The sequence below is a fragment of the Strix aluco genome, chromosome 4 (assembly GCF_031877795.1).
Source record: "Strix aluco isolate bStrAlu1 chromosome 4, bStrAlu1.hap1, whole genome shotgun sequence".
In the NCBI taxonomy this organism is placed as follows: Eukaryota; Metazoa; Chordata; class Aves; order Strigiformes; family Strigidae; genus Strix; species Strix aluco.
This window is the reverse complement of record NC_133934.1, coordinates 127,508,826-127,525,625: the sequence shown is the minus strand read 5'-3', so window position 1 is coordinate 127,525,625 and position 16,800 is coordinate 127,508,826. Positions and strand designations below refer to the sequence as shown.

At 46.1% G+C, this 16,800-nt stretch overlaps 2 protein-coding genes across 5 annotated transcripts in view; both read right to left on the bottom strand.

Annotated features, from left to right (window-relative positions):
• Positions 1-7,091, bottom strand: part of GCH1 (GTP cyclohydrolase 1) — a 33,140-nt gene extending 26,049 nt beyond the window's left edge. For both annotated transcript variants that reach the window (XM_074821108.1, XM_074821107.1), the window contains exon 1: positions 6,681-7,091. In XM_074821108.1, coding sequence (XP_074677209.1) covers positions 6,681-6,999 — 319 coding nt within the window. In that variant the 5' untranslated portion in view covers positions 7,000-7,091. The remainder of the gene's footprint in view (positions 1-6,680) is intronic.
• An 8,656-nt stretch (positions 7,092-15,747) lies between these two features.
• Positions 15,748-16,800, bottom strand: part of WDHD1 (WD repeat and HMG-box DNA binding protein 1) — a 30,365-nt gene continuing 29,312 nt past the window's right edge. For all 3 annotated transcript variants that reach the window (XM_074821099.1, XM_074821101.1, XM_074821100.1), the window contains exon 26: positions 15,748-16,679. In XM_074821099.1, the coding sequence (XP_074677200.1) occupies positions 16,479-16,679 (201 nt within the window). In that variant the 3' untranslated portion in view covers positions 15,748-16,478. The remainder of the gene's footprint in view (positions 16,680-16,800) is intronic.

Here is a 16,800-nt window from a genome sequence, read left to right as displayed (position 1 = left end):
AGAGCAGTGCCATCAGCCAGAGACCAAAGGCCAAGCGCTCATTAGGGCAGAATCAGCTGGGGTATGTTGGCAGATACCTTTGACTGTCTTTCTCCAGAAATTCCTCTCCTGATGAAGACAAATGACTGCCAGAGCAGAAACACGAGCTAAGAGCTGAATGTGTGGTAGGGAAACCACACTACAGGGTCAGAATTAAATCTGAAAGAAAATTGTTGTAAACACCTTTCAGTTGCTGCTGGGTTAAGCAGTAAGATGCAGAGTCAAAACTGAACTTTTTTATTTATTCATGAGATGACACTACAGGTAACTGTAGTTAGAGAAAATATTCCAAACAAGAAACAAGAAAATTATTGCAGCCTTTCAGTATTAAAAAGGTACCAGGAATTTGTTATGCATACAGAGAAGAGGACCAGGCTACAAAAACATTCATAGAAGGAGAGTTTGTACTGCTGCAGAAAGTTAATGACTTCAGATTGCTAAGAAAGAGGGGGGTGGGTCTGGGTATGCAATTTGCTTCAAGCAGTCTTGAAGAGCTCTAGAAAGAGACAAAGCTCAAGATGCCACATTACTATTTAAATAGGCAAAAGCTGCAGAGAATATTAAATGGGCACTATGTGGCTTCCTTGCCATAACATACCTTCCTAACAGGAATCAAGAGAAACCTCAGATGCAAGAGAATTTACAAGTTTGTGACTAATATTCCAGATTTCATCACTGCCACACCAAAGGACTAGAAGCAGTCATTCAACTCCAGACAGGTATGTTTGCTTCAGAAGCCAAGCTTAATTCCTCCATTACCAGAGGAGAGGTGAACCAGATGTGTAATTTAAGGCATATTTCATAGAAGCAAAGATGGAGGAAAAGCATTATTGCTCTTCAAGTAATTCTGGCCATTATTTGTACAGATTTGTTTATTTTCCTGTAAGATGCTTTCCGTGTTGCAGTGAGAGACTCAAGTCTATTCATAAGAGATCAGTTATTGCAGACGCTCAGATGAAGCTAAGATTAGGTTCTAGAAGTTGTCTTCTGCCAGGACATTTATTAATGTGAGGGAAAGCAGGGTTATGGAGATGCTCATTAAAATGTATCAGAATTTCAATAACCATTTCAATGTCTCATGTCATAGAAGGTGCTGAGAGTCCCCTCATCCACACTTCTTTCTGAAATTGAAACAAAGGAAAAATCAGAGAAGACAAAGCAACACTTTGGAAAACAATACGAAGAGATCGGAAGCCTTTAATAGTCAAGATCCAAGAAGTTAAGACATTTAATAAAATCCCAACAAAACCCCAAACAAGCTTAGTGTTACAAGCAGGGGAGGTCACCCTGCGAAGTCCTACAGTCCTAGTTCCCAAAGTTTCACTTCACTGAGTACCTGCTTCAGCACGGTGGGCTTCACTCATGTGAGGGTAGAGGTTGAGGAAAGAAACCCCCAAGGACCTTACTCTGTATCTCCCACTCTCTGGTTCACCAGAAACAAGCCACAGCCGTACCACAATAATGCTGATGTTTAAGGTGTTAATAGGTTAGACTGCTGCATCTATGAGAAGCAAGAGAAGGAGCAGTACCTTGTTTCCAGGAAAGAATGAAGTAACTCAGCAGCTCTTAGCAAAGGGCAGCGCTGCTGATCAAACAGCCTTGTTTGTTTAAGGCACTGCCTGTCTATTTTTATGTAGCGATGCTTAGCGCCTCTCATACCCAGCAAACTGAGTAGGCTTGGAAAAATTCACGAGCTCACACCATTGTTGTCATCTGTCAAAATACCAAATCCAAACAGACAAGAAGATGAAAAGAGTATTAAGGTTGCATTTTTTCACCTTTCACCATAGGAAAAGCACATAACTAATGAGAGAGGAAAAGCAACACACACACACAGTTCAGCAGGTGTTAATCTACTGTATGAGACCTAACTAGTTATTTGCTTTAAAAGAAAAGCTGCACAGCAGAGTCACTTCGCTTCCAGGCAAATAAAGCATACATGCAGCATTGCTTCCAGAACCTCTGTGGTTTGAAAAGTTATCCTCTCCCAGTATTTCTGATTTTCATTTCCCTATTAAACATGCTGAAAGGACAGCTGAACCTGCCAACATGCTTGAAAGCTAACATACCTACCAGAAAAGTCTTCCAGCCTTTATTCATGTAACAACTATCACCATGACCAGCAAGTACGCTGTTTAATGAACATGTTGTTTTGCTTAGAGTGCTTATGGATGACGAAAACAAGTTAACTTCCTACTGCAGATGCAGGCAGCTTGTTCAACCCTGTGCCTAATATTCCCTACAGGATTACAGAATCAGAACCAACTGCTTTATGATTTACCTTTTGAAGCTAGCATCATTGATGCTCACTGTAACCGACACCATTTCTGTAACTTACTGGTTAGCTCTGCTTAGCAAGATCGATTCTGAAGTCTTCAGCTTCAGTTACAAGTTAGTACTGCGGGCAACCTTGTTACTTCTATTTATTCACTCATGTACTGCGTTTGCACACACTTGTGCTTTGTAGTATTTATATGTACTCACAGACAGCACATCTGAGTGTGACATTAAGCCTTTAGTAAAAGGAGGGACAGATCTCTCGAGGTTCAGTCTTTGTGTGGCAGGCAATTGCTTAAACCAGCTATAAGATAGATAAAGGCAACGGGCTATCAACAGTCCTGCTCACCTCTATTAACCAAGAGGACTGGTTACTACTTTGTAATATAATTTACTCCCAGAAGTATGAAGCTGGTAGATCTGACCCTGGATGTTCTTGGATGCTCACGCAGATTGAAAAGTAAAACTTTTGGTATCTTGTCTGCTCTGCCACCCTTACCAAGACACTAGGAGGTTTCTGTTGTAGTGGCTGTTGGTCTACACAGATGCCCAAATGTGAACTCGTAGCATTTCTTAATCTGGTCCCCAAGTGGATTTTATTTGCAGTCACTGGAGGCATTCTTGCTACTCCAATGTAAGTCTGATGACTATAGTACTAGGGACGTGAGATCAATACATTTGAATACATTTTGTCAAAGAAAGAAGTTGAAGCCTTTAGTAAAGTCAGGATTAATAAGAGAAAAGACAATCTAGAAAGAACAGAAAGAGCCAGATTTAGATATTTAGCAAGTAAACTCTACTAATGGCTCTGAAGTACAATACTGAGCAGCTGCAGAACACAGATAGCAAAGATGAATAAAGGGTAAAGCAGGAACACTGTTACTCTGCACTACCAAAAACAGGCCAGGAAATACACACACAGGGGAAGATGGAAAGCAGAATCAGCTTCTCTGCTACTCACATAAATCTGAATGGAGAGAAGGGACAGAATTCAGATGTAATCCTCCCCACAATACTACAAAGTTAAACTATAGAAAGTACAAAAATGCAAATACAATCAGGCATCATGGAAGCAAAGTGACAACACCCAGGAAAGATCAAAGGTCCACCACTTTTAACCATGCCCCAAATGTATTATGTCATACACACGGTAACCAAAAAGATCAAGAAAACAGTTTGTTCTTAAGGGTGAAGTATCAAATCAAAGCTCAAAAAGAAAAACCATACGCATTTGCTGACTCTGTTGAAACCACAGATCAGCTCAGCAGCTTCCAAAAGCTTTGGGGGTTCCTCAAACCAAACTCCCCACTCGCACCCCTTGGTCTTCTCCTCCAATGCCACCACAGAGGCCGGACAGCTGCAGGGCAGGTAAGGCCACCATCCCTCCCCAAACCCACAAGCTTCCAGCAACCTGGCTGCACTCAGAAGTGTTCAGTGATGAGTAAGAGCAAGGCACCCCTCACATCCCTAATCTCTGAGAGCAGTGGGCAGCACTCAAGTAGCTTACTTTTGTGACCCACCACATAACCCCCATGTTCTCACCTACAGCAAGTGAGGCTCCGGTCAAGCACGCTGAACACTGAAGACCTCCAGCACTGTACTTGCAACTTTACACTCTCCAGCCTTCACTATATTTCAGAATTTATCTATTGCATCTTTTTTTGTGTCCCCATATGGAAACTTAAAACACCATCAGAGGTTAAAACAGGCTTTTCTCCTGCCTGTCTAAGGCAGATACTCACGCAGACAAACTCAGAGGGCTGATTTTAAAGCCTGTAGCTGTACTAACAGTCACTACCTTGGTTTGTCACTCTTTTCTGGCTGTACAGACTGGCAACTTTTCCGCATACTGGCAAGGGCTGTGAGTCAACTGGGGCCAGCTGAAGACAGGTGCCTGCAGCAACACATCTTGCTTCTAGCCCTGTGTTTGTACAACCACCAGAGCTTTTACTTGAGCAACCTTTGATGAAAAGATGGTATTTCCAGCTATTATAAATGTCTGTTATCTTCAGCCCGCTGGGGGGTAAACTTGAACACACTCCTTAACACACATCCCACAAATCACTGCTTTAAGCTCTGCCTATCCAGACAGTTCCACATAAGGAGCTGAATAAGCTGCAAAAGAAACCCGAGAAAACAAGAAGTCAGGGCTGCTTTTTGTCAGGGTTCAGGTTTTCGAGGGTTTTTTTTGTTTTACAAGCCAGTTCCTGGTCTCTTTCTCAGCCTGGCTAGGCAGACAGTTGCATTAGCATAACCAAGTGAACAGCACACCGGGATGCTGCAGCAGAGACAAACAGCAGAAGCTGCAGTCCCACAGCTCGCCTTGTTCCCAAAGACTTTCTAGTGGTTGGCTCTGCATTTCAGGATGCATTTAAAACCCTCCCAAGGGGAAGTTTCTTCCATATCAACTTTCTCAGCCAACTCCTCATCCACATGCCAGAAGAGGTAAGTAGCTGGAAAGTAAAAGGATTCCCCACCTGACACAGGAAGGAATGTATCACAGCTTCATTTCCTAGAAAGAAAAGAAAAAAGCAGTCCAAAAGTACAGCACCTAGCAGTGGCACTTTCTACTTCAGGATATAATACAGCTCTCTCCCAGGGAGGGATATTCAGAGGGGGGGACTATCCAGAACTACTCTGCTTAAAGAAATGTATGTGAGACGTTAGGACAGACCATTCATGTTCGAGAGAATCCACATTAGAGCAGAAAAAAGCTATTCAAAAAACTTAAGGGAGTGTATGACACTGCACACAAAACTGGCAGCAAGATAAGAGAGGACCTAAGGTGGGCAGCAACCTCATCCAGGTTCAGGGCAGAAATTCACGCTCAGGAACTATCAGTTAAAAAATCCTTCTGCTAGAGACTAGCAGGCCAACCAAGAGACTTCCTGTGTTTTACAGCTGAAAAGAGACACACACAATCCCCAAATGAGGAAAGTTATTCACAGTAGACAAAGGATCATTCTGTGAGGCCCTGATAAAATCTCATCTCAAACACTGTGCAGCAGGACTAAAGGAAGAGAGGAATAAGGATGGCCACTGCAGCCCAGAGCCTACTTCCAGATGTGAACCTGAAAACCTGGTTTGATCTGAAAGTCAAAACAAATGCCAAGATAGAAATGCTGTTCTTGGGGGAAGAGGACACAACAGTAGCACACGAGTATAAGCTGGCTGTAAGTTAATGCTGGAAGTCACACGCGATCTTATTTCAGAAGACCCAGCAGCTGAGAAATGAAAAAGAAACTAAACACAAAAGCCAGCCTTTGAGTTGAAGCACAGTGCACTTACGAGAAGGACTCTGACGTGCTGGCAGGAAGCTCCCTGATGCTCAGCACCCTGATGGAGCTCTGGGGCAGGCTCAGCTCACCAGCGCTGTGCTCCAGAGAGCAGAACACGCTCAGCTCCTCCCTGATTCGCATTCAAAGGTCCTTGCTGACAGTGTTTGCATCCCTTATGCACTAACTACCAGGAAACTGTAAGAAGGACCAGAAGGGGGAATTCCTCAGCTTCCCAAGTGCATTTTTACTGTTTATACTGGGTGTAGTCCTTAGTGGAAAGGCTAAGAAGAGGAAAAACTGATGTAAAAACTGAATTTTCAAGCAGGATTTACCTTGCACTGGAACCAAGAGACAACTCTGAAGTTATTGGTGAGAAGAACAACAAATCCCACCCAGTTCCTCTCCTCCTGCCCTCGGGGGAGCGGGGGGGGGGGGGGGGGCACAGTCAGCGAGCAGGTAAGACACTCACCTGGAGCAGGGATGCGAACCTGGGGTACCCCTCTACACCTGCTGGTGGGACCCTGAGATGGGGCAAGGGATCTCCCTGACCTCCTCCTTTCTCCTTACCTCACCTCCCCAGGTTTCATTCCCACCTTTGAAAAACCCTCACCTGATAAGAGCGCCAGCAGAACGAGACCTTTTCTGAGAAAAAGCTACCTATATCTGTCAACAGAGGCAGATGTCCCCACCCCTTCTGGACACAGCGCAGCTCAGTTCCGGATGGAGGAAGGTACAATCAACAAGTTCCTATGGCAGAGCTTGAAAAGTTTATCTCAGAAAACAGAAAGCTTGCTCTGTTCACCCAAACCTGTAGCATAGAAGTTTATGACAGAATGTGAACTTTACCAGCATGGAGTTTAAAAGCATAAATCGGAGGAAGGAGGGGACGGAACCCCAAGGTGCAGGTGTTTCTAGTGCATATTGCTGATGACTTACTGACAAGTGGCACCAGAGGGACGGTACGGTGGCAGGGCAGTGGCGAAGCCCATTTTAAGAGATAAAAGTCGGAAAGCTGGTAGCAAAGCAGCCCGGAGCCCTCCCCGGGGTGACAGCCGCCCGCCCGCCCCGGGGGGGACCGCTCCCTACCCGAGATGGTCTCCTGGTAGCCCTTGGTGAAGAACTGCATGGCGGTGGCCGCCCTCCAGGGCGTCTTCAGCAGCCCCTGCCGCTCGGGGTCCTCGCCCAGCGAGCGCAGGATGGTGGTGTAGGCGGCCGCCAGGCTGGGCAGGCTCAGCTCGTTGTCCTCCTCGCTGCGGGGCCGCTCGCCCCGCCAGCCGTCCCCGCTACCGCCGCCGGGGGGGACGCGCGGCTTCTCGGCGCCCGCCGCCACCGGGGAGGCGGAGGATGGCGGCAGCGGCGGCCTCTCCTGCCACGCGTACCCGTTACAGCTCCGCGACGCCGCCATGGGCGCCGGCAGGGCCCGGCCGGCCCGTCCCCGTGCGGACAGCGCGCTGCGGGGGAGCCCAGAGCCCGCCTCAGCCCGGAGCCCTCAGCGCTCCCTCCCTCCCGCCGCCGCCTCAGCACTCCCGCGCGCCGCCTCAGCCCGTCCGCTTTATACCGCCCGCGCCGCTGCCATTGGCCGCTGCCGCCGTGACGTCACCCGCGTGTCACGAGCCGGCCGGTCTCAGCCCGCCGCGGCGGGGACTCGGGGAGATCCCCGGCATGGGGGGGGGGGGGAGCCCCTTTCCATCCCCTTTCCATCCCCCCGAGCTGGGGAACGCCCGTGGGGAGCGGCAAGGCTGCTCCGGCGGGGACGGTGGGGTGATGCGGGGGGGTCCGCTGGGGTGCAGGCCCTCGCCCTGCGCAGCAGGTCCCAACGTCCTTCTCCATTTTAGACTGGCTCTTAGGAAGGATTTCTTTGCAGAAGGGGTTGTTGGGCGTTGGAATGGGCTGCCCAGGGCAGGGGGGGAGTCCCCATCCCTGGAGGGGTTGAAGAGTCGGGTTGACCCAGCGCTGAGGGATCTGGTGGAGTTGGGAACGGTCAGTGTGAGGTTCATGGTTGGACTGGAGGAGCTTCAAGGGCTTTTCCAACCGAGATGATTCTGGGATTTTCTCTTCAACCCTCCCAAACCTGGGGGGCTAATCCTCTTCCCACCGGGGCGATGCTGGTGTGTCCTACCCCGTAACTCCCTGGTGCCACCGTCATGGTGGTTTTGGGGTGCTCTGGCTGGTGGCGGGGTGCACCCACTGGAAAGATCCAGGGTGTGGGTTTACCCCCCTTGGTGGATCCCTACCGCTTCATGACAGCTGGGTTTTGTCCCTTCAAACCTACGAGCTCTGAAGCCGCGTTCCTGCTGAACAGCTCAGGTACCCCCCTGTTTTTCACCTTCCCACCTGTGGACCTGAGACCAAATATTTTGGGGTTTCTGCAGGGATGTGGCTGGGATGTCACTGCTGCCGGTGGTCTGAGCATCCTCCAAACACTTTGGGGGCAAATGTAGAAGACAGAGCACAGGTCATCTTTGCCAACAGCCCTTTCTGCCCCAGCCCTACATAGAGTTCAAATGTTGGTGAACAAATAAATGCTGGGGTGGGTGGTTTGGAAGGGAGGTCCCCTCCAGCCAAAGCTGTTCTGGGATTTTATGAGATAGAAACTGAATTTTCAGGTTCAGCTGAGCATAAAGTGTGTGCTCCATCACCCCAGCCGGGAGCAGAGTAACTAATATTTTCTTGATTGCCATCAAATTAAATGTCCAAGATGCTAAGGGATGCAGCAAAGCCCTCTCTTTTCACACCTGCTCTGTCCATAAGGCAGCAGGGACAAATTCTCCCCCCTTGTGCCTAGGAAATGGTAAATTACTGGGGAGATAAGGAGGGGAAGGAGCTGTCAGAGGGATGGGGTGTGGAGCATGACTCACTGGCTTTCCTCAGTCTCCTCCTGGCACAAGAGCTACATTTAACCAAGACAGGCAAAAAAAAAAAAAAAGAAAAAAAAAAAAAAAAGTCCCCGGCAGCAGTAACACAGTCCACATTTATCATCTGGTTTCCAATCACAGGTTTTACCAGAAGAGAGCCAGATGACTCAGGTGAAATCAAGGGGCTGGTGCTGGCCTGCAGCCAGCCAGGCTTTGCTGCGGCTTTACCACCCTGGGCTCCGATTGGGAACAGAAACTGCTGTACTGGAGGATTTGAAGCCCTGAGTTCCATCCCCTCTCCTCCCCAGACACACGCCAAGGTGCAGCTGGGTACCTTGCATCATTTCAAAGCCCTCTGAGGATGTCCAAATCCGCTCTATAAACTAAATGTATAAACTAGAAACGTGTAAAAAATGCTCATGGGACTCAGCAGAACGACTATCACTTTCATTTGGATCCAGACCAAGCTGACACGGTTCAAGGGTTGGATAGCATTTCTTAAGAGCTAAAAACCACTGAGACATAATCATCCATATGAAAAGGGGGTTAGTAAAGGGCATCTAAGTATCTTGGCACTCCTTAGTCTTTGCTAGTTTTATTTTCTTAGGAAAGAGGAAGATAAGCTCCTTCTGGAGTCACCCCGGACTTTATAAAGGTCTGAACTCAGCAGCTGTGGGAGTTGGCTGTAACTTTTCTCCTATTTATGGGGAGACAAGGGCAGTTGCCAGTTTATTTGCTAGTGTGAGCACTGTGTGGATGCACGGAAACCCACTTTTTCTGGGTATTTTTGAGCAGAGGTTGCTCACGGGGGAGTCGATGCTGACTAACAGCATTTACAAACACGGAATTATTAGGTTTAGGTAATTTAAGTACGTGTCAGGATGTGTTACAACACAGCCCCATTTCTAGCCATAGCGAAGTCCTCTCCCTCTGAAACACAAGCCCACATTGGCTGGGTAAGCAGAAGCACTAAATGTTTGGCTTTTTTTTTTTTTTAAGTAACTTATGATAATGTTTTGATTGTTCCTTATTACACCCGATTTTCTCATGTAGCTTTCCCAAGAAATTTTTCTTTGCTATTTTTGATTATATCCAAAAAAAAAGCAAAACACAGGCTGTAAAACAGGAGAGTGGCAGACAGCACCATGCAACATTGTTAAAAAAAAAAATACTCTGAATTTCTTGGAGGGAATCTGTCCTGTTTCGCTTTCCTGTGCTTGCTCAGACCTTTGCTCTGCTCAAAGATTGAAGAGAGGTTCTTAAAAAGCAACAAAGTAGGGAGTGCAAAAAGCTCTGAGGCCAAAACTTGAATTATTTGCAAATCTAGAATAAGGTCTAGAGCAGGTGAAAGCTCAGCACATCTGCTGGAGGGTATCCAGGGGGTCCCCATGAGAGCCAGGGGATGCTGCTGGGTGCCAAGGGTGCCAATGGGTGTGTGGTCCATGGCAAAGCCCGGAGCCCTTTCTAGTCTTGAAAACAGGGAAAATACAAAATAGGAACAGGATGGAGTGGGTTTGTATTCAGGCTCCAGCTCCTTGACCTGGCAGGAAATGGCTAGAGCATCATTTCCTATGTGCCCAAGATGATCCTCAGAGTTTGAAGAGCAGCGTCTCAGAAGAAACCTCTCTGCACCAAGCTGGCTAAGGTTGAAGAGACCCTGGGCAGTCTTCACTGGGTCAGATGAAGCCATCTAAAAGGTATTTCAAGGGCAATTTCTGTGCTGACAGCTGCTAAAAGGCTGAGATAAATCACGCACAAAAGACGCTTATTTTTCCTCCATTGACTATAAAGTGGGAGCGTTTGGGACTGGGCTCAGAGCTTAAAGTTAGAGATGATGAATTCCACCTTCTCAAACCATCTGTGTCAACCCAGCATATCATTAACAGCTCAAGCAGGAAAAGAGCAATGCAGATTGATCCTGCTATTACCATGAAGCTAGAATGTGACCCAAACGTGATCCTCAAATAATAACTGTGCCCACAGCAGTGATGGATGGCAATGTCACAGCCTACCAACATCCTTCCCCTGCCCTGGAAACACAGCTTGGGATTTATCAGCCCCTGGAATCCACAGTGTGTCAGTTTAAAGAGTGAATCACGAGCAAATTAATTCTATTACCCGGAATAACAAGCAGAATTGATTACAGGCTCCTAAAATACTAATCTCTTACAGGGGGCACATGTTGCTCTGTAAGGACAGAGGGTCCCCAAGGTCTGAGGGGTCTTCTGCAGATGCGATCTGCATTTTAACTTCCCTGGTGAGGTCTCAAATTCTAGAGCTGGAACTGGAAGTGAAGGCAGCAGTTTTGCCCTGCCCTGGCTTTCCTTTCATGCCTAAACAAGATCCCACGCCAACAGACTCCTCCACGGCCTTTGCTCCCCAAATTTGGAAAACTTCAGAGGTATGGCCCGAGCAAGTTGTAGGAAGTAAATTCATATTTATGCTTTTGAGAAGGTGAAAACAGCTGTATAACACACATTTCCAGGCACCCATGGACCTGTACCCCATTTCTGCGGGGAGCTACCTGTCATCGTCCAGGGCAATCTCCAGGTCCTTCCAGCCCATTTCTAACCCAAGGGCCTCTTTTGCTTCACGCACCGGCCAGACGGGAAGAGCAGCTGTGTCCCCGCATCACTCCCCTCAGTTGCTTCTCACCATTATTACCCTGAGATCAATAACGTGATCTGTAGACTGAACTGTTCCCTGGCAACACACGGCTTGAAACTATTCCTGCAAATTTTCTCTGCCACTCCTGTCCAATTGAGTCCAGCATCAAGTGGCTCTTTTGGCAGCCCGGATAGATATTTGTGTTTTGCCTGCCTTTAGGTAAATCAATTACTATTTAATTTATATGTCAGCATTCAGCTGAGCACATTTAGTGAATCAACCAGGAGGAGAGGGAAGCAGCCAGGTCTGCTGTTCTCCATCAAAGAGCTCTACTGCAGGAGATGCCCGACCTTCTCACAGGCAGTTCTCACTGCTGTTGTCTTCTCCTTGGACTAGCCAGCCAGGACCCCCAAGCTGAGTCACTCCATGACCAACAGAGTTAGGTTCTTTGGAAAGAAGTTGAAAAGTTTCATAGCCAGAAGATGTTTGAGGGGGAAAAGCTTGTCCAAACACAGGCTCTCCCTTGCTCAGCTCCACCCCAAGCATCCAAGCTGGTTGAGTTTTCTTGACTTTCCCACCCCAAAACAATTCCTTATTGATATCAACTTTCTTTTACTGCCTACAAAGTAAGAAACTCTCCCAGCTGGAGTAACCAAGCTGCCCCGGCTGTGCACACCATCAGAAGATGGTGACAAACAGAGGCTAGGGACAGAGTGCTATGTCCAAGAAGGCAACTTACACTGGGTTTGTAAACCAAACCTTTGTTTGAGTCTGATGGCATTGTTCGCTCCTTCAGCAACAAAGGGAGAAGTTACAACAAACAGTTATTAATTTTCTAATCAGGGAATGCAATTCCAAACAAGCCACAGGAACTTCGCTTTAGGTGGATGCAAATCCTCACTGAGGGTCACAGAGAAGCCCTGGAGAACCAGCAGCTCCCTAACCAACATCAGCAGAGCTAACCCAAGGTTTGCTGTGGAAACTGGAGACACAGGACATCCCCAGAAGCCAAGGGGAGACATCTTTCTTCCCTGATGGAGATGAGTATCTTAATTAAAGCTGCACTGCCACAAAGTATTTGCTATCACACTCCGGTACCAAACACTTGCGATAAAGTTGTTGGATGTTGGGCTGCAAATAGACCTTCTAAGCTGACCTACTACCTGCACTGAAAACAACAACAAAAGAAGTTAAAACTCCTGCTATGAAAGGCAGCAATCAGCTTTACACCATTTACTTGAAAACAGCTACTGCTCTGTGCTGTGTACCACACCTACTCAGCCTCCTTGCCAGAGGCTGCTTGTCGCTGGGATTTAAAGCGCAGCCAAAGAAAACTCTCCAAATCCAAAATAACACAAGCTGACACGGATTCATGACATGTGAAGGGCAGAGAGATTTCTTTGTCAGGATTTGGCATTACACACCGTTAAAGAAAGAAAAAAAAAAAAAAAAGAGAGTAGCGTTTGCAAAATATGAGTTCAGTGATGTTGGAGCCCAGACCAAACTCCATGGGAAGAGTGGAAGAGTGTTTTTCTCCCACAGCGTACCTGTCATCCTCCTCCAATCTCAACTCGTGCCCGAGACAGCAACATGATGCTCCGAAGACGAACAAGGCTTTTTGTGTTGGTTTTATCAGCTGGACAGTGTCACGGTGTTATTTTCTTTCACAGCAAAATTATATTATGGAGCAAGTAGTGGGAAAGCCAAAGAAAATATTGTTTAGGACGTGAGCGAATATTTTGTTTATTTGTAGTACAAATGTTCTTTCTCGGAATAAATGCCGAGCTTCCTGCTGGTCTGGCACTCCCTCTGAAATCCAACAAGTTAGCAACACTCCAGCACACCTAGTAGGTAATTTATAGATCTTTCTATAAGATACAGGGCTTGAAATGCTCCGTCAGCTGCAGAACAAGAGAGGTGGGTGTTTGCTACTTGGAATTATATCCCCCATGAAAAGCTGACAGACTCTACCCATCCTTTTGGGACTATTTTTGTTGGGTTTTAGTAGCTGTATCTTTCCAGCAAGGAGCAGTTCTGGGTTAGATGTGGGGCAAAAGCAGCAACAGAGGTGTAACTGAACAAAATGCCACACGAATGTATTCAGCAATATTCCTTTGCAGACTCCATCACCCGCTATCTGTTTTCATCCACTGCATCTTTAACATGACTTTCTTCTTCAGAAAAAGTGCATGAGAAAGGCACCATTTATTTTTTTTTTTTTAGGGTCAAATAACACGATGAAGAAGAGGGCGACAGACTCAGACACAGAGAGTGAAGAGGAGAAGGTTCTTTGTGTTCCTGGAATGTGAAGAGAAATGGCAATAATTAGGTAGGGGAGTCAGGGTTGGGTTTAGACACAGCAAAGCAAGAGGGAGAACACAGTCACAGCAGAGCCCTGGCCGTGAGTCAATACCCGGAGCCTTTCAAACCCAATGCAAAGATCAGATGTTTCTGCAGTGCAATCCTCCCCCTCTGGTTTTCTGAGCACCATAGGAACAACCAACACCAGGCAGGTTCCTTGACACAATTTCCAGGTGGGCTTTTCTAAAATACCTGGTTTTCCAGCAGAACAATGGCAAATTCAGGACAAATGTTTCTGAAGACTTCAATGAAATTCTACTAAATTCTTTAGGGAGCATCTTTAAAATAAAAAAAAAAAACAACCAGCCAGCTAGTAGAGATTTAACTGTTTTCACTTGAAAATCCATTCCACGTTTTCTGTTCATTTTTAGTTTAGCATTTCATTTCCACCTGAATTGAAAGTTATACTTAGTGCTGTCCCGCCGGTGCTTTTGGTGGCTGAGCATGCCCCGTTCCCCGCTGGCTCAGCGCAGCTCCTGCAAGGCTCCAGGTGATGGAGGGTGTATTTGTAGCTCTGCCTGGAGCTGCGTAATAGAGCAAAAGTCATTTTTGATGAAAGATAACAGCAGCCTAGCTGGGAGATGATCCTCCCAGAAAAAAAGCGGCTGGGTACTCGCTTCCATGATCTCGATAGCCCCTGTTGGCTGTTTGTTTTATTACTGTGGACAGCAGTGACTGTCACAATTAAAAATCACTGCTGCAATCACCATCGCACCCACGCAGCTCTGATGCAAAATTTCAAATCTGATGTTGGAAAGTTTTTTGTTGTTGTCTCTAACCAGCCATGGGGGTAACAGCGAGATCCAGGCTGTGACCCCAAGGCTGTGGACACTGGGTCTGTTAAAACCCACAAGTGTTATACAGCAAAAATTAAGCCAGGAGAAAAGCAAACGAGAAACAGGGATGTCCAGGATGGTGCCTGATGTCCCCAGTGATTTCCACGAAACCATCCACTAAATCCAGGAGCTTCCCTTTAAACAGACCTTTGGTATGTTTGTTCAGAAGAGCTACATGACTGCAAATGTCCAGCTCTCAGAAAACTCTCTCCTACAGGAAAACTACTCCTATAGGAGCCAAAAGGACTTTGGATGCTTTGTGGGAGCCACTGTTTGCAGTGGTGGGTACCTGACCGCCTCTTGTAGAACACAAACAGCACCAGGTTTGTGCCTACAGTTTGAAGCAAAGCACAGCCGGGACGGTGGACAGACACTGACCCAACAGCCAGAAGCACAACCGGCCAGAGCCCAGGGTATATAAATACCTTGCTCAAGTAATTTTATGCAGCCTTTATAGAGAAGCCCTGAGGAGTCACTCAAAAAGCTTCCTTATTGCTGAGGGTGACTTACCTTCTCACACGAGGCCTGCGGAAAGGGCACCGGGCAGGCAGCTCAGCCTGGATACGGATTATACGTACGGAGAGAAAGGCTGCCCGTTCATCTCCCACCACCACGGGCAAGGTGCTCGCCGCCTCGTCACAACCACCTAGTCTAGCAGAAAGAAAACATTACACAGTTCACCAAGTCCATAGCGATTTTTCTATCAGGATGTTTTTCTTTACCAATGCAATTCCATTTTTCTCCAAAACACCCAAACGTGGAAATACACTTTACTGTCTAAATTCCAGTCTCTGATACAATAATTTATTTCCAAAGAAATATGGCACTACTCTCCTGAATCTCCTCTGTTGTGCCACTACGGAAAATGAATTATTACTTCTGTTAATTACTACTTGCTGTCTACTATCAGCATTAAACAAATAAAATGTGTAAAAATACGTAAGAACCGTGGATGAAAAAAAGCACTTAAACTGACAGGTCTTTGGATTTTCCTCTATTTGTATTTACCATCCCTGGCTGGCATCATGACCCCCATTCTCTACATATAGTGAAAAGAGGAGCTGTTTTCCTCCAAAATGGCATATAACAATTGCTAAAAAAGTCTAGCAAAACACCTCCTACACTAACATTCAGTGGTTTTTACAGAAATCTCACTGAATCTTTGATCTATAGATTTCAATATTAAAAACATGTTCTAAGCAGAGAGTCATTTGCCTTTTCAGTAATAACGTGAAGAGAAATGAAGAATGAAAAATGATGAAAGATGTGCAAACCCAGGAAAAGAAGCCCTAAGTTAGAACTCTTCAGTCTTGGTTGTTATGCTAAGGAATTATTTTACCTTATCTTAAAATAAGTTTCAAAATTTGAGTTTGCTTCAAATACATTTTAAAGGTACTGCCTTTTCTCCAGAGAAGGGTAAATACAACTGCCTTATGAATTGTGGGTAGAAGCCTGTTTACTTTAATTATAAAAATTGCAAAGGAGACCAGCAGCTTAAACTAAGAAACATTCACATTTTATTTTAAAAACAAACGTCGCATAAAACAATACAGAGATTTTCAAGTTCTGAGCACTTTCTGGACCCTGCTGAGGCACACAGATTGGAAAAGTACATTTGTACAGTCTGGAATGGCTTATTTTTGCACACCTGACCCTCCTAATTCAGTTTCCGTCCTGGTTTTCTCTCTCTGCCCGTATCAGGCCGCTCTCTGCCACCGTCACAGCCACTGACGTTGAAAACACAGCTGGACAGCAGCAGCACGTTAAGTTATCTTCCCCTCACTCCCATTTCCTTGAGCATCTTTTCTCTTACAAGTTTTGCAGCAGGCAGAAGGGATGGTGCAGAAGCCATTACTTCGCCTATCTAAAACCAGGGGACAGTTTGTGTACAAAGTTTATCCTCCCCAGGACGACTAATCTGGATTTAAAATCAAATATTACAAGCATCAAGGCACACAGCTACACAACGCTGTGTGGAACTGTGCTTCTAGGTAACAGGTCCATTAGTATTAGTTTTGCTACCAAGCTTTATATTAGTAACTTGCAAAAGATCGGGAGAGTGGATTCAACATTTGCCTGAAGAACTGATAATAAAATACTTTCTAAAAGACTATTTGGAGCAAGGCACTGTCTTTGCTAGTGCTCTTGGAGCACAGCAGCAAATTTCTCAGTACAGAGCTACCTAATGTTTTCAGAAAACAGATGCTGAGGAGGTACCACGTTATTTAGCTTTGCTTGAATGCAAAAGCTGCCAATCTGACATTTGTAGATTGATCTAAAGGCTTTGGCTTTTTGGATAAATTTGAGTCCTCTGGTTTCTGCTCTTGGTTCTTTTTCGCTTCATCTTCATCAGCTGTGGGACGCTTTCGCTTTTTATCTTCTGTCAAATCATTAACTGTTCCTCCTTTTGCTTTCTCAGTCCACACCTTTGAAGAAAGTAATCATTAAACAGAAAACTACATACCAGGCCACACAACTCACCACTTTATAATCAGACACAGAAGGTGTATAAAATAAATAAGCACTGAAATAATTCCTGTTAAGAAC